Below are 18,977 nucleotides of genomic sequence, written 5' to 3'. Positions count from 1 at the left end.
ATTTGTTTAGGAAGCCACTGATTATAAAAGTCTTGATATCTTGAAGCATATTTTGTTTTGGGGTACATTTTGTGTGACTTCAGAAAACAGTATCAGACTGTGGGGAAAATCTTTATTTTTAAGCACATTTATCTTTGAGGTGACTATTGTGTGACTTTAGCAAGTGGTGACATTCAATATGCTTTTTTTTCCCCACCAATACTGTTGTTGTGATACAGTTCATAGTTTCAGCTATGGTGATGTGCAGTTTTTTTGTTTGTTTTTTTTTACAACCATTTTTAATAAATAATAGGTAGGCCTATTTTTTAATTGTCATAAACAAATTTTGCAATTCTGGTACACCGGGTATCTCAGAGTTCAAAAGAAAAAAGAGAGTAGCTATAATCCTCTGGAAATCATCTTGCTTATTTTTTTTCCAGAAATATGACTGCATATTAAAAGGGGGAATTATTAATAAGTGAACAATTTATACTTTTGTTTTCAAATTGTCTCTAATTGATATGAACTTGTCAAATTTCTCTCCTACTGCAATCCATGCCCCCTTTTAGCGCTGCAGCCAAAATTGCGCAGTATACATTTTGTGTCAAACATGAAGTAGACTCATTTATTCTCAAAAGCTATTCCATTCACTAAAACCAGGGGTTTTCAAAACTGTTGATGCCAAGGACCCCCAAATATGAGGATTGCCTTGTGAGAGACCTCCTTCCTAAAATATGGAAAGACCCATTTAAAATGTAAGTGTGATCTTATAAAGACAATTTAAATAATTGCATTCTATATTGTTATAGTTCTAAAGCCAAAAGAAACTGTTAAATTATTATTTGGAAAATATATAGCCTATGTTTTAAGTTGACAGCATTTATTTTAACACAATATCTGAGTAATGTTAAATGTAAAAAGAGAAAATTTTCATGAAACTGAAACTTTTTTTTCTTCTTTTTTCACTTTTTCTTTCTCTGAAATTTTCCATGGACCCCCTAGCACCCCTAAAGCACCCCTTTAGCACCCAGTTTGCTTTGCCACCTGTGTTTCGAATCCTACTATGGCGAAGCCTTAGCTCATAATTATTAATTAGTTCCCGATGACGTTGCTTTGTTACTTTCCAATGGCAAAATTGGTGTTGCTTTCCCCATAGTGGGATTTGTAAATTCGCTAACTGGATTGCTGAGGCTTCTGCACCACATCCATCTGATCTCATCCACAACCAAGTTTGCGGCTCCGCATACAGCATCGGAATTACTGAATGCACACCGCCTTTTCTCTTTTCTATGGCTCGGGACTTACAATGGGTGTTTTCACTAATTTCGTGTGTCCTTTGAAAATGGCTTGGAAGAATTGTTATTTTACCGTCTAATTTAAAACTAATTAGTTTTTCATATTAACTTCGCTTTATTTTTTCTTTAACTTATTTCACTGGCCACTGAGGCTGCACAGGACCATGGATCATCCACCGACTTCAGAGAAATCGCATCTCATCAACGAAAGAAATGCCAAAATATACTCCTTAAAGCTTAACAGGTAAGCATATGTAGGCTTGGTTGTATTGTTTTATTTTCATTCTGGATATTTGATTCTATTACGAGTTAAAATGTGTGTGTGTGTGTGTGTGGTGGTGGGGGAGGGGGGGGGCACTTATTTGAAAGAATTTAATGGTAATATTTGTACAAATATCCAGTTTTCAGTGATCAGTTTTTTACTATAAAATCATGATAACAGTGTTGACAATACAAGACTGTCCCCTGCAGAAAAACCTAACCAAATATAAATATAATATATATATAACTACAGGGTTGGGAAGTAATGGAATACATGTAACGGGATTACATATTTAAAATACAAAATATTAGTAACACTCTACTACAGTTACAATTTAAATTTGGTAATCAGAATATAGTTATGTTCAGAAAGTATTTTGATTACATTTTACAGCATGTATTCTGTAATCTGGAGTTGAAGGCAAGTAACCCTCCCAACCCTCAAATAAATATATGTGTGTGTGTGTGTGTGTGTAAACCAGGTTTATGTGGTTTACGAGGACCTTTTTTTAGGTTACAAACTGGTAATTACAAGGGTATTATGCTATAAATGTGGTTTAAGAGGACATTTCTAGTGTCCCCATAATTCAAATCGCTTAAAAAACATACTAAACGATGTTTTATTGAAAATGTAAAAATGCAGACAGTTTTTTGTGAGGGTTATGTTTAGGGGTAGGGTTAGGGTTAGGGGATAGAATATATAGTTCGTACAGTATAAAAATCATTATGTCTATGGAGAGTCCTCATAATGATAGCTGCACCAACGTGTGTGTGTGTGTGTGTGTGTGTGTGTGTGTGTGTTTTAGGTTAAACACGAATGTTACTCAGATAAAAATCATAACTTTAGACACTTTAAAGGTATAACATTTTTTATCGTCTTCATCTTAGCTCTCATACGCTTCTCCTGTTTGTCCTACTAAAATGATCCTTAAAGCAAGTTCAGAGAGAGATAATACTTTCAGGACCATGGACAGATACACGGGAGGCGTAGCCTATTCAAAAAACCGCCATATATATATGCATATACATACATGTATATATATATATATATATATATATATATATATATATATATATATATTACTCCTGATTAGACACTGATGCAAAAACATTTTCGATTCTGTTAAGTCAACGTCAGAGGAAAAACTCGGTATTTTGGCGCATACAAGCGCCTTAATTAGTTAAATGAGAGTATTGCTCTTAGAACGATAATTCGTCAGGATTTATCATGAATAAAACGAAATTTAGATCAATGTGTGCCGGACAGTACTGAAATATAATAACAACAATGGTGGGTTTGAAATGTAAGGTGAAATCGTACAGAAAATGTACTACATGTCAGATACAGTTTTATTATATCTGCCATTATATAATATTTCATAGTAACCAACCCATAGGCCTACATAAAGGTCATATTTCCACGTGTGAAAGTAAGTGTGGTATAAAAATGTGGAATAGTAGAGATTAAAGGAATCGCGTAGTTAAAACTCATTTGGCAAACTGCTTGTGCGACAGAGTAAAAACACAGCAGGGGCAAGTTAAATAAGTATATGCTCAGATCACTGTGCAATTGCACATAGGTTTTCAGTTATATTGCCTTGGAAGTAATGCTGCTGTTGTGTGCAGTGAATTGCAATGAATACTGTTTTGCATTAGCTGGACTGTGTTGGGAGAACTCGTGAAAATTCAGGATGGAATCTGGCAAAAGCTTTTTGTAATGCTTCTGAACCAAGATACAGAAGGATCTCTTAGTCACTTAACGTCTATTTAGCTTGGTGACACATTACATTAACAGCAAGGCTGTTATTTCAGAGGATGGTACCAGCAGGTCACCTGAACAAATGTTGAGGGACATTAAATAAGGATAGATGAGATAGTGATTGTCCTGGAAGTCGTTATCGAAGTAGACATTGTAACCTGGGCAGCATGCTGTTTTGTTGGAAGAAAAAAATCCTATGCTTGCCGTTTCTTTCATTAAGAGAGAAGAAAAGAAAGGAAATGCAAGCTTTTAACCAGTCATGAAACAAAGGGCTTGCCAGTCTTGTAACTAACAATGGCTTTTGATACAGATTTAATGTAGTAGTCACATTGTCTCTATCATCTCAGAAAATACACCTTTCCCTGCTCTCTTTTAAGCCATTTTCTGTCTGAGATGTTTTTATCACTTTGCAATAGCTCGTGTTTTGGTTAATCTCATAAATATCTAGTTATTTCAAGAGTAATAATGTATTATTTTTTATTATTATTATTAGCCTATTATGTATTAAAACTCCACTGAGATATGTATTAAAATACATTTTTTATAATAAGACATACAAATGCGCGCGATCGAGGTATACAGTTTAGCCTTTGAGTCATCTAAAAATATACTAGAGCCTATCAGTTACAGAAAAACGCAACAAATTGCAAAGTACTGATCCAATTGCGTGTATAATGATTTTAGATTTGATTTCATGCGCCACTGCATTGCCACAGGTCCGACAGCATGTTTCATTCTGAGCAGACGAGACTCAAATCTCAATCACGAGGTAGGCTATAGCCTATAGGTCATATAGTTCGATGTACGGTCTGAATTTTCATGTTGGTTTATCATATATATGTGCACAAAAGCATGCAAAAAAAAAAAAAAAAAACAAAACAGCACAGCCAGCGTATCATATCTGTGTCCCGGTGGGATTATTAAACAGACGCCTTGTTCCACTCGACCGCGTCCTTTCAGCAGCCGCGCGCCACAGTCTGGTTATCTCATGGGCAGCTAGATTGCGCTTTCCGCCCCATTAGCCCGATCATAGCGTCTCTCTCATCAACACTCAAGATAGAACGGCCCAACGGCAGATTGAATCTCAGTCTGATCTAAATCCTCATGACATGAGAAAGACATGGCTGTGCGCTTCTCAGGCGAGACACTAGTGCGCATTTTTAAGGTAGATGTCCAACTTGTATAAAGAAACAAGACGAGATGAAATTTGGGAAATTCTATAAAACGGGTGCCTTTTGAGTTTACCATTAACGTTTGCGTAGATAGGCTTAATGACTTAGCTGACAAAGTAAATATTAGTGAAAAAAAAAAAAAAAAAAAAAAATCCAAGGCACTTCTAGTACAAAAGTTAAAAAGCCTTTCTTATTGCTTGGCTGGTCACATTGACAATTAAAAATGTAAAAAAAAAAAAAAAAAAAAAAACAACAGTAACTGCACACTGATGCATTTCGGCAAACAGCCTTCTTCAGAGTGTGTCAGAAAATATTAGTAATAGTAAAATTAGTAAATAGCTGACAAAGCTTTTACTATATGTTATTTATGCACTGTATAAAGTGGTAACCTGAAATTGTTCATTTAGGAGCTATTTCTTCCTGATCTAACCCTTAAAATTTGTTTTGTTATTGTATCAAATAACCAGTTAATTTAGATGTTACCACATAAAGCACATTTTTTAGGTTAAAAAAGGTTCTTGCCTAGAATTTGCAGAAATGTACTCTTGACATTTTCTCAACCAACTTCTTGAGGTATCACCCTGGGATGCTTTTTAAACAGTATTGAAGGAGTTCCCATCTATGTTGGGCACTTATTGGCTGCTTTTCTTTATTATTTGGTCCAAGTCATCAATTTCAAAAACTTTTTTTATTTTATTCAATTTTAGTTTTATAATGAAATAAATTAATATGGTGGCACAATTATATTTTGACTACAAAACTAATATCAAACATTTAAGCATATGCCTTCAGATCAAAAGATTTTTAAGATCATGAGAAACATTTCAATCAAGTGTTTCAAAACTTCTGACCGGTAGTGTATGTATATATATATATATATATATATATATATATATATATATGAATACACACACACACACACACACACACACACACGTTGGTGCAGCTATCATTATGAGGACTCTCCATAGACATAATGATTTTACTGTACGGGCTATAAATTCTATCCCCTAACCCTAACCCTACCCCTAAACCTAACCCTCACAAAAAACTGTCTACATTTTTACATTTTCAATAAAACATCGTTTAGTATGTTTTTTTTAAGTGATTTGAATTATGGGGACACTAGAAATGTCCTCATAAACCACATTTATAGCATAATACCCTTGTAATTACCAGTTTGTAACCTAAAAAAAGGTCCTCGTAAACCGCATAAACCTGGTTTACACACACACACACACACACACACACACACACATATATTTATTTGAGGGTTGGGAGGGTTACTTTTAAAATGCTTTCAACTCCAGATTACAGAATACATGCTGTAAAATGTAATCCAAATACTTTCTGAACATAACTATATTCTGATTACCAAATTTAAATTGTAACTGTAATAGAGTGTTACTAATATTTTGTATTTTAAATATGTAATCCCGTTACATGTATTCCATTACTTCCCAACCCTGTATTTATGTATATATTATATTTATATTTGGTTAGGTTTTTCTGCAGGGGACAGTCTTGTATTGTCAACACTGTTATCATGATTTTATCGTAAAAAACTGATCACTGAAAACTGGATATTTGTACAAATATTACCATTAATTTCTTTCAAATAAGTGCCTTAGTGTCATGGCCATGACAAATCTAAAAATGGTTAGGAGACTAAAGATCAACCCTGTCATTTATCTGAATGCATAGTTACAGTATATCCCACCAATATTAACTTTTTTTTTGTAAATGATGCAATACAAGTTATTAACAATTAAAGGCATTCCTTATCTGGTAGAATGCTTAAAATCTTACAGAAATGTACTTTAGAAATCACCCTTGTTTAAAAGCACCTGTTTCACAGAATGACCCATTTGCATGATAGGACGTTGTTTTTATTAATCCATGCGTAACCCCTGATTGGCTACATAGCAACCAGGAACGTTCATTTGATATGCAAGGGATGATCACTTGTTATATAGATTAAAAAATGTCAGGGAAATGAAACTGATACAAGTAAAACGGCATGCTTTGTTCTCAGTGAATTCTCAGGTTCTAAAGAAAGTTGCCCGAACCTGCCTTTGGAAAATGATGATATGGCTGGTGCTGTTGAACTGAAGAGGCCTGTTGGAACTCATTGCCATGGGAAAAAAGCAGTATATGAGGAGAGTCATGAGAAACTCATAGCAAAGAAGAAACTCTACATCGCCTCCATGGTCTGTCTGGTTTTCATGATTGGAGAGGTTATAGGTAAGAATTTGGTCCCTTTTTAGAGAAAGAATGGGGTTTTTTGAATTAGATTGGGAGGCAATATTTTTGTTAAACTTGGTTAAAATAAAAGTGTAAGAATTTGTGGATTCTATATCTATTCATTCCGCAAAATGGTAGTTTCTAAATTGGCTCTAAGAAATATTCCAGGTTTAATACAAGTAAAGCTGAACTGACAGCATTTGTGACTGAATTTTGATAAGCACAACAAATAATTTTAACTCATCCCTTGTTTATTAAAAAACAGCAAAAATCTCAGTTACAATAAGGCACTTACAATGGAAGTGAATGGGGCCAGTCCCTAAACATTACAATACACATTGCTTCAAAAAGTATATCTTAAAGATATAAATATTATACAAATTAACATGATTTTATTGTGATAAAATCAACGATTTACCCACGTTACAGTATTTGGCAGGTTATAGGGTTTAATGCCATCATGTCCTCATGACAAGGAAGTTGTCATATTGGACATAACTTTACACAGATAATGCTATTCAAAACGTAATCACACTAAAATCATATTAACACGAATTATGTTTACGTCTTGTGGCTATACTTTTGAAATAATGACTCACACCATTCACTTCCATTATAAATGCAATAAATGTGGTATGAAATGAATTTCTTTTTTGTTTTTTTGTTTTTTGTGGTAATCAACATTATGCCACAAATGCTGTCAATTGAGCTTACTTCACAATAAACCTAGAATATTCCTTTAAAAGCATTCATACTCACAAATAATAGGTTAGCTATATTCAAAACAACCTACTTTAAAAACTGTAACTTCAGCTGAGGCAGTGCTACAATATTGTGCTTAAGTAGAGGGTTGTTTCCAACAAGATAAATGCTCTCTTTGCAACTTAAAGTAAATGGCGTATTAAGCAATTTGCCATTGTGGCACAAAATCATTTTAACCAATCCTTGACTCATCCATTAAATTGTGATAAGCCTGTCAGCCTGTAAAGCACTTTTTCTTTAAAGTCAGCACCAACAATGCAGGGACACAATTTTAAAATAATTGTGATTCATCCTTCCTTTTTAAACTAAAGAATATTTATGCTGTGTAAGCTTTCTAAAAATCCTAAAAACAAATTAGACCTTAAAGCTGAGGTGTGCAATTTTTGTATTGTGGCTCATTTGTGCAATCAAAACATTACTCTGTTTGTTTGAGCATCCCAACCAGCCCTAAACAACAACACTGGCTCAACCACACACTATCTCCGTCTACTTCTCACTTCCTTTTTCTGCTGCTCTTTCCATGCAGGTGGCTATCTAGCACACAGTCTGGCCATCATGACCGATGCAGCTCACCTTCTGACCGATTTTGGCAGTATGATGGTCAGTCTTTTCTCACTGTGGATCTCCTCAAGACCACCCACAAAGACGATGAATTTTGGCTGGCACAGATCAGGTAAGACCAGCCCAGAGTTTCAGGAAACCAGACCAAAATGGTTTCCATCAATGACTCTAAGAGATTCTGTTACATCCTATTGTGATGGAACACCATATTTGTCTTATATAAATTCACAGAGATTCTGGGAGCACTGATATCTGTATTGTCCATCTGGATCGTGACTGGGGTGTTGTTGTACCTCGCCATTGAGAGGATTGTTAAAAATGACTATGAGATCGAAGGCCATGTGATGGTTGTAACCTCAGGTTGTGCTGTCATGGTCAACATCATGTGAGTTGACCGAAACTGCATTCCAAACAGCTTTTTTTTTTTTTTTTTTTTTTAAAGAGTTTAGACAATAATCTTGTGTTAAATTGATATGATTTTGATTACTTTATGGTTTATATTACAGAATGGCATATATTCTACACCATTCCACCACTTTCCACAGTCACGGTTCAGGTTACCACAAGATTGATGAGAATGGGATGAGCTCAGTGGGCCATGGCCACTCCCACAGCATCCTTGGTAGCCAGGGGAACACCAGTGTCAGAGCAGCATTTATTCATGTTTTGGGGGATCTGTTACAGAGCTTTGGAGTGTTGGTGGCAGCCATTATAATCTACTTCAGGGTAAATTAATATGTTTAACATTAAAAAACTTAAAGGCACAGTTCACTCAAGTGAAAATTCTGTCATCATTTACTCACCCTCATTACGTTCCAATCCCGTTTGACTTTCTTCTGTGAAACAGAAAAGGAGATGTTAGGCAGAATCTTTGCATAAATCATCATTTACTTTTATTGTATGAAAAACAAAATGCAGTGAAAGTGAATGGTGACTAAGGCTAACATTCTGTAAAAGCATAAGGGTGAGTAAATGATGAGAGAATTTAGATTTTTAGGTTAACTATCACTTTAAAGATTGTGTTTGAGTTCTGTCTAGTCTTAAAATAAAAATCATAAAATTTTTGTTTAATGGTGCTAAAAACTAAAGTATAATCAGAAATATTTGGATACATATTCAAAAATGTATCATTTTCAATAAAGTCTCTTCTCAAAAAGTGATTGAATTAAATCACCTTGATAAATAAGAGAACATAGATTTCTTTCCTTTACTCCTGAAAGCGCTTCAGTGGAGAATGTTACTTCTGTCATTTGTAGTCTAATGCAATTTGACATTTGCACAGAAGCATCTGATTCTGCTCTTCATTGCATCAGTACCTCCTGTTCTCTCTCAACCTTCTAACGCAGCCAGAATACAAAGTAGCCGATCCTATTTGCACTTTCCTCTTCTCTGTGTTCGTCCTGGGCACCACCACTACCATCCTGAGAGATGTCTTCCGCATTCTCATGGAGGGTAATTTTCACTTTGAATAATTGACTCTATAGTCTATACTATTGTATGTATTATATACTGTATATGTACACTCATCAGGGCAAGTTGTCACAAGGGCTATATCTCCGTATAACAATAAGATTTGGAATCAAATGTCCAATGGTGCAACTGTGTGGTTGGTATGTTGGGTTTCAAACGCCTACCTCAAAAGCCTCTTAAATCAGAGTAATATCTGTGCCCTCCAAAGTCATCATATATTTGTTATACTGTAGCTTATGGAGAAATACTTAAGCATAATCAAATCAGGGGTGATTGCTGGAGGTGTGGCGCATAAGCTTCTGCTTTACGCAGATGATATTTTATTATTCGTCTCCGACCCTACTAGATCTATGCCTTGCCTCCACAGAATTATTAACTCTTCCTTTTCCAAGTTCTCAGAATACAAAGTCAATTTGTCTAAATCCAAAGCTTTGGCTTTGACAGCATACTGTCCAGTAATGGCCTTCCAGCCGGGTGCCTTCCAGTGGCCCAAACAGGGAATTAAGTATTTGGGAATTTTATACCCAGCAAATTTGTCTGATTCAGTCAGAGTTAATTTTGATCCCTTAATAAAAAGGTTTTTGAATGACGTGGACAGGTGGGCTTCATTACACTTATCGATGATTGGGAAGGTTAATGTTATTAAAATGAATTGTATTCCAAAATTCAACTACCTGCTACAGTCTCTCCCTGTAGATGTCCCCCTCTCTTATTTCAAGCAATTTGATAGCATAGCGAAGTCCTTCATTTGGAATGGTAAGCGTCCCAGGTTAAATTTCAATAAGTTACATAGGCTGATTGACAAAGCTGGGTTAGGCCTACCCAAGATTTTGTTTTGTTATTATGCATTCGGTCTTAGATATTTAGCTCATTGGTCGCTTCCACCCGAGAGAGCCCCTTCCTGGTTTTGTATTGAAAAGGAAGCTCTTGCCCCATCTCGCCATTGCAAAGCCTTTCAATTAAACTAGCCGGAGAGGTTAAGTCGCACCCTGTTATTTTGCATTTGCACTCAATATGGACAAAAGTACCCAGAGTGTTTAATTCTGTTATTTATTTAAAAGTAGCCTCGAGCATATGGCTGAACCCTAAACTATGTACTAATAAGTCCCCTTTCTGTTGGTCAGATTGGATTGTGATGGGGGTTAATACACTTGGTGACCTATATGAGAGTGGAGTATTGAAACCTTTTGAAAATTTGGTTCAATATTTTGGCATTCCCAGATCTCAGTTTTATAAGTATTTACAGCTGCGCCACCTAATCTGCACTGTTTTTGGGAGTGGCACGCACCCCCCCCCCAGTGCGGCAGATACTCTGGGAGTGGTGACTGCTGCTTTTGGGAAGGGTCATGAGGCATCAGTGTATTACTCCCTGCTAATACAGAGTCTGTGGGATGGAACTTTGAATTCTCTCAAAAAATTATGGGAGAAAGATCTAAACTTGACATTGGAGGAGGGGGTGTGGGCTAGGATCCTAAAAAATGTCAAGTCTGCATCTAGAGATGCAAGGGTTCGCCTTATGCAATTTAAGATTTTACATCGATTTTATTGGACTCCCTCCAGATTGTATAGGCTTGGTCTTAAAGACACATTCACCTGCTGGCGATGTCAATCAGAGGTTGGAGACATAACTCATGTCTTTTGGGGGTGTGTTGAGATCCAGGAGTTCTGGTTGAAAGTTCAGAGTCTTATATGTGATGTATTGGGCACTCGGCTTTCACTTTGCCCCAGACTCTGTATTTTGGGCGATGGGGTGGTCATCGAAGTTGAGAATCAACACATAAAGAGTTGGGTCCTAACGAGTATCACGATCACCAGACAGGTTATTTTAAGAGGTTGGAGGTCGGTTGGAGCACCCTCATTTCATGAGTGGTGCTCGGAGATGGGGAGGGTGGCGGCCTTTGAGGAAGGGATGTATAGAAGGCTGGGAAATCTGGGGTTATTTGATAGAAAATGGGGCAGATATTTGGCCTTTTTGGAAGGCTTTCGGGGAGGGGTAGTGGAGAGGGATCTCTAGTTTTAAATATGTGTGTGCAATTTGATTGTTTTTTGAAAATATGCTTTTTATTTATTTATTTTTTGTGTGTGCGTGTGGTTTTTTTTTTTTTTATATTTATGACCACTGGGGTGTGTTTGTGCCGGGTGGGGGTGTTTGGGGGGAAGGGTTAAATTGTACATAATTTGATTCCGCATTTTCTGTGATGTTTATTTAATTTGTTGAATGGAATCATAATCAAATCACACTGGCATATATTTAGGCAAGGGTCAACTATATTATAACAGCAGAAAGTCAGGTCGGTGCATGTTGTCACATATGTTTTAAATGCCATTAATTTATACAATTCATCAGTTACAATATTTGTTGACTAAAGCAATGTTTTGATATTATTTTCTCATTAAATTTTCCATTTTTGTTGTTTTATGAAACGTTTTATGCCTCATAATTGTTTTACATTTAAAATTTAGCTAAAAGGCTGTTTAATGCAGGTGAGATTTAAAGACAGGCATTTATTTGTGACAACCTACCCCATATAGTGTGACAACATTCGATGAACTGTATTTTTTTGGGGTAGTAATGGTGAAATTGGTCAGCAGGTGAAAATGGCTTTTTTTGTATCAAAAACTTTAAGGTATGTGCCTTTAAAGAAACTGACTTTCAAAAATAAACCTACCCTGAGAAATATTCACTGGAGTAAAAAGTGTGACAACTAGCCCCAGTCTCCCCCATTTTCATTTGATTTTTAAATTCAACTTGTGATATAGTGAATCTATAAATTCCTTAATGAATCCATGTAAACTCATTGTCATGTGTTGGTGTTCAGGGGCACCCAAAGGTATAGAGTTTAATTCCGTGAAGGACGTGCTACTCTCTCTGAAGGCAGTGAAGGCGATGCATAGTCTACACTTGTGGGCTCTCACCTTAGGCCAGAGTCTGCTGTCTGTTCACATAGCTATTGGTAAGATTATTTATTGACATTTGCTTCACAGCATGCTTATTTTGTTGTTTATTTATTCTCTCATTGTTTATTTTGTTGTCCGTTTGTTATTTAAAGTATTATTTAATATAATTTTGATTTATTGATTTTAACTAAAAATGGAAAGAAAAAAAAAGCATTTATTATTTTTGGTTAATTTATTAAAATAGGATTGTACATTGTTTGTTCATGTTGATACATATTGCATTACCTAATGTCAACTTTAAATGTAAAAAAAAAATGTATAAGATTATTATTAGAAATTAATGTTAATTAAAATGTATAAAAGCTGTAAAAGTATTGTTCATTGTTTATTTACGTTCACTATTGCATTAATTAATGTTAACAAATACAAACTTATTGTAAAGTGTTACCCCAAAAACCTTGCATTATACTGTAATCTTTGCTTAGTGTGCAATACAATTTTCTTGGTGGTTGTTACTAGACTTTCTGTTTAACCCTGTTATGCTAGTACAAAAACAATGATTTGATCTTTTCAACACCATATATATAAAAGTATTTTTGACCACATTGTTAAAACAGAAATAAGTTACTCTTACAGTCTTTATTAGTATTTCATTTTGGTAACACCTATATTGACCTAGTCAAGCTCAATGTTTTAACTTAAAATCACAGTGATAAATTTACAGATTTTCTTTTCTTGGCACAAAGTAAAAATTGACAGTAAAAAAGGTGAAGTGGAGTGGTGATACAGTATTTGCTAGCTAAGACCATTCTTAGCCATTTTTGCATTGACATTAAAGCCTGAACATTTGGAATAATCTCTGTCAATGTATTTGAAAGAGATTATTAAAGGGATAGTTCACCCAAAAATTACAATTCTCTCATCATTTACTTACCCTCATGACATCCCAGATGTGTATGACTTCTGCTGAACACAAACAATGATTTTTAGAAGAATATCTCAGCTCTGTAGGTCCATTCAATGCAAGTGAACGGTGGCCAGAACTTTGCAGCTCCAAAAAGCACATAAAAGCATAAAAGTAATCCATACGACTACAGTGGATAAATCCATATATTCAGATGCGATATGATAGGTGTTGGTAAGAAACAGATCAATATCTAAATCCTTTTTTACTATAAATCTCCACTTTCGCTTTCTTTAGTTTTTGCCGATTTGCATTGTTCGTGCATCATCACCTACTGGGCAGGGAGGAGAATTTATAGTACAAAAAGAAACTTAAATATTGATCTGTTTCTCACACCTATCACATCACTTCTAAATATATGGATTTAACCAGTGGAGTCTTATGGATTACTTTTATGCTGCCTTTATGTGCTTTTTGTAGCTTCAAAATTTTGGTATCCATTTACTTACAGAGTTACTTACACCTACAGAGCTGATATATTCTTCTAAAAATCTTCATTTGTGTTCAGAAGAAGAAAGAAATTCATACACATTTGGGATGGCATGAGGGTGAGTAAATGATGAAAGCATTTTCATTTTTGGGTGAACTATCCCTTTATAATTTTTGTTTAATAATAATGTGTGATTTATAATTAGGCACACCACAACTTTTCTAGACAATCGTCTTTAAAAATGATAACTTAAATTGCCAGGTGCAAATAGCACCGTTTCCTGATAATGACCATAAACCGTTTAACATTTCATGTTCATTGTAAATATATTAGAACTATATGAACATTCAAGCACAGTGATGGTAATTATCTATTTAAGTCCAAACTAAGCCCTGTTTTTCCCCTTTTAGAGGAGGATGCTGACCCTCAGAGTGTCTTAAAGGAAGCCACTGAAATTCTTCAGACCAAATTTGGCTTTTACAGCACAACCATTCAAGTGGAGCCTTATTTTGAAGACATGATCTACTGCGCCCAGTGCCAGGATCCATTAGACTAACTTCTCCAAATGTACTGGTGAGAGCAGGCTGCCTGCATAAAATGTATGCACACATATTAAGCTTCATAGAGGGTCCAAGCCAGAAATGGAAACACTGTGCAAATGTATATCATCTACATTATAAAAATGTACTGTACATGCCAAATACATTTCTATTAATTACCAAGGAAATACAAATATATTTTACACTGTGCCATCTTAAAAAGTGCATCTTCAGTGTCAAAAATGCCTAGGCTTATGGGAGAAATACTGGGAAGAATAGCTTAAAATGAAGATGGTTCACCCAAAAAATGAAAATGCAGTCATCGTAATATTTGAACTATCGTCACATATGCAAAGATCAACAGAAAAGAGCAGCTGCCCGTAAATATGAGGGCTGGTGGCATCACTGTGGGCTTTTTATTGTGGCATTGCAAGGTTTTGCTAGGCAGGCATCATACATTAAAGCACGAGTATACTGTAATTGCCTGTCTGTGTGCTTGGGAGGGTAAAAAATGGCTATTGACGTGACTTCCTTAAAAACAATTTGAATGGGGTTTATTATGCCCCTGCTGACAGTGTGGCTCCCTAATCAATGCAAATGTCTGCCAAACTGCAGCATCATGTTGTAGGGCCTAAACAAAGATTCTGTTCAAGTGTAATTATGGATTTTGTTGGAGATTTCTCACTAATGTCTGACGGAACAATATTATTTACACTAGCTTGCAGGTGATTTACTTAAGAGAAGTCTGTTCTTCCTCACTGGCTGTGATAGTGAGGCCAGTAGAGTTGTTTCAGGTTTTAAACATGGTTTCATTTTGCTTTTGAAGATGAATAGTGGAGACAAAAACCCACCCATAAACTCATGTCGTCAGGCACTGGCCAGCTGTTGTCTGTGCTGACACAGTTTTGCCTCTAGACACACTCACGTTTTGCACAGGATTTCCATCTCTGATCTCGGTGCCACCACACTGCCCCAATGACTACAACATTCCAGCAAAGAGGTTCTACACTCACATTTCTCCACTGAGGTCATGGCAGTTATATAAAACAATAAAGCACATAGTTTTAGAATGACATCAAATAGAGTATTGTTTATTTGGGCAAAAACAATGTTTTTAAAGCCCAGAAACATGCATTTGATAAAAAACAAGATCATTTGAGTTTTTAAAGACCAATAAAGGACATGTCACACAATTATGTGTTTTAAAGCTTGCGTGTACTGATAAAATGTAGCTGTTGTGATCTGCACTGTGACGTTGTGAAAGGGGTAAAATTATTACTCTTACGAGTCAAGTTGCTTGCATGATTGCTTTTCTGTTTTTCAACTTTAACTGTAAAATTTAAATGGCCAGTCACTTCCATAATTGATTGGCCCAAGGACCTCACAATCTCACTGAAAGTCCTTTATTACATACTATATTTTGACTATATTTGTTTTGATAAATAAATATATATTTAATAAATGTGAATATCGCAGTCATTTATAAAAACCAAGAGACAGTGAACAAATGATAAAATGAAAGGACAAATGCATGAGCATTGATATTTGATATTTTTGATATAGTTTTTGGGTTGGTGTGTCAAAGCCCTGCATTAAAAATGACATTTGGAAGGACCACAGTGATTTACAGGGGAATAAATGACTCTACATATTTCTCCAGAACTCAGGAGGTTAGCTTATGGAGATTTTTGTCAAGAACATGTTCTTGGATTAACAATTTTGTTGGTCCTAGAACAACTCTATCAACCATTTTCGAGGCATAGGAAAAAGGTTAGTGGCTTATTCACCATTCATATAAACCTATTTTTGCATCTGATTTAGGGGGTAATTTACAGCAAGATTAGGGTAAGGGTTTTGCCTTTGCTTCTTTGACAGAAATGTTGCTCCAGAACAAATTAAAAATGTTAATCCCAGAACATCGGTCTTACTTGGCAAAATCACAGTCCCTCATGATCTAAAGCCATTCTGGATGTCTTTGAGGTTGATTTTGTCTAGTAAGGTGTGTTTCTTGATAAACATCTTTTGTTGTTAGTGCAACATTTCTGTTTAACATAGTCCTCCTAATCCTATCCCTTACTACCCCTAAAATCAGTGAAATGTTAGGTTGATATAAATGTTGTTGAAACCCCAACCCTAGCCCTAAAAATCTGATTGGCTGATTTAAATGTAGTACCAGGGCCAATAAAAAATCCTGACTTGGCGAAATCATGGTAAACTTGGTATGTCCTACTTGGTCTTACAGTAGCTTACTGTGTAGATTTCTGGTATAAATCCTACTTGCATTTTTAGACATCTAAGATTCTTTATCTTATGCAACCTCACATCTTTGGGAAGCTATCAGTTATCAAAGATTATTAAAGGTGTACTCAGTAACTTTTGTCTTTGTGTCCTCTTGGACTTACACTGACACCTAGCGGCTTGGATGTAGCATCATTTAAAATCAATAGTTTTCAGTTTCAGAAATTTAGTATTCACAGTCAGCCATGATTACTTTAATCAATGAGTGAAAGTGTCAGATAACAGGACGGTTACTAAGATTAAGCGAGAAGTATTCTGCTGGTCATGTGATTCTAACATGGCAGCCCCCATGTGCGGACCCTCTCCATGTCGAATAAAGGCCTATTCGGACAGGATTAGTTTTATATGGGGACGTGGGGTAATGTAATAATTACCAGAGCTTCTCAGTAATTAATCCTGTCATGTCAGTAATTTTCACTGACTTTTTACGGACTACGTGTTCCCGCACCGGTAAAAATTACAGTGTGTTTTACCTATTATAAAACGGCCTGTAAAAATAACCCCTGATAATATTAATCCAGTGCGAATTGACATGTTAATAAAAAGCCCGTAAATCTGCATTTTCCAGTCCATGAGCCCTTTAAATATTGCTGTTTCTTAAGTTCTCCGAATATCTGAACAAGATGTTGGTCAAGAGAAGACACCAGACAATGTAAGATGTGCTTCACAACTTCAGATAACGCTGGCTGTTGTGTTTGCACTGATGCATGTTTTTCTCAAGCTTTTTATGCTGTCATGTTGAGTGTTTATTTATTTATTTATGAATTGAGCAGGGTGAGTGCAGGAAATTGTGTTGAACTCCACATTTCAGAAGGTAAAATTACATAATGTGTTTGTCCATGTTTTTAATTCAAGAGTGTAATGTAAATTACAGGCTTGTTAATGTCAACAGTTATGTTGTATTTAGCCAGATATCCCAGTATACATTTTCTAATAGGTTAGTTACGTGTGACAGCAGTGTTTAAAGCAATAGACACACCCATCTTTGCGATTTTTACAGACATCGCTTATCCTATGTGAATTAACGGTAAATATTACAGACGTCCACAGTAATAATTACTTGACGGACATATGTCCGGAAAACTAATCCCGTCCGAATAGGGCTTAAAACAGCTTTTATAAGGTCACTGATATGACTGGAGTCTTCATTTTAATGAGTGGTCATGATTTCCTACATATATTGCAAAATTACAATTCATGTCTTTAGGAGTTTAACTTTTTTAATGAGGAAAAAAGTACTGAGTGCACCTTTAAATTGCAATGAAACAGAATAAATAAATAAATCGCTCCTTCGATGTGATGAAACTTTATATTCACACAGTTTAAGGGTGGAAAATACCCTCCTAGTCAGAATGATAGGATTAAGAAGCCTCAATTTCAATATTGCAGACAGCTTGGTTGAAAATGACCTTATATAATAACATGATGAATCCAAAATCCGTTTTAGAGGCAGGTGCACTCAATCACATTATGAAGGCTTCAAAATTGATAGCAGTGTAGGGTGGAATTTCATTGGTCATGTTTTTTTTAATGACTTTTTCTGTATTGTGTTATAAGTTGAAAGACGTCAATGTTGTTGTGGACACTAAATAATCTACATAATTATTTTTGTGTGCCTCAGATTTGTGGATGTGTACATACTGTAAATGTCTTATTGTATAATCTGTCTATAAAAGTCCTGTGTGTAAATGTTTTACAGTTATTCTCTGTGACCACATAAAATCTCAGTATAACTGGAAATTATGATGGATATTTAATTTTTACATGCCTTTAATTTGATATGTGTGACATATGTGTTTGTTAAGATTTTTGTATACTGTAATAAAATCATGCAGATCAAGTAGAAACTCATTATATTGTAGTAGTAAATATTAAATAGCCAAAGCATTTCATCTAAGAAAATAAAAAATATACACTTACCTCTAACTGTAAACAGATATGTAAACAGTACACAAGAAGTGTTTTTTAAAAATACCTATATTCATCCAGGTTTCCTAAGCAACCAAATTGGCCCGGTTGCTAGGGAGGGTGGAGTCACATGGGGTAACCTCCTCGTGGTCGCTATAACGTGTGGTTCTCGCTCTCTGTGGGGTGTGTGGTGAGTTGTGCGTGGATGCCGCGGAGAATAGCATGAAGCCTCCACACGCGCTACGTCTCCGCGGTAACGCGCTCAACAAGCCACGTGATAAGATGCGCGGATTAATAGTCTCAGACGCGGAGGCAACTGAGATTCGTCCTCCGCCACATGGATTGAGGTGAGTCACTACGCCACCACGAGGACTTAGAGCGCATTGGGAATTAGACATTCCAAATTGGGGAGAAAAGGGAAGAAAAAAAAAACCCTA

At 35.7% G+C, this 18,977-nt stretch overlaps 1 protein-coding gene across 1 annotated transcript; it reads left to right on the top strand.

Annotated features, from left to right (window-relative positions):
- Nucleotides 1–1,427: 1,427 nt before the first annotated feature.
- Nucleotides 1,428–18,504, top strand: LOC127410201 (zinc transporter 2-like). Its single transcript, XM_051645337.1, has 8 exons — nt 1,428–1,518; nt 6,502–6,710; nt 7,999–8,145; nt 8,265–8,418; nt 8,540–8,759; nt 9,380–9,485; nt 12,323–12,457; nt 14,206–18,504. Exons 1-8 carry the CDS (start codon nt 1,439–1,441, stop codon nt 14,349–14,351), a joined length of 1,197 nt encoding a protein of 398 aa, XP_051501297.1. The 5' UTR covers nt 1,428–1,438; the 3' UTR covers nt 14,352–18,504.
- Nucleotides 18,505–18,977: the final 473 nt, after the last annotated feature.

This window comes from Myxocyprinus asiaticus, chromosome 19, assembly GCF_019703515.2.
Source record: "Myxocyprinus asiaticus isolate MX2 ecotype Aquarium Trade chromosome 19, UBuf_Myxa_2, whole genome shotgun sequence".
Taxonomy (NCBI): Eukaryota; Metazoa; Chordata; class Actinopteri; order Cypriniformes; family Catostomidae; genus Myxocyprinus; species Myxocyprinus asiaticus.
This window is presented reverse-complemented; position numbering and strand designations above follow the sequence as displayed.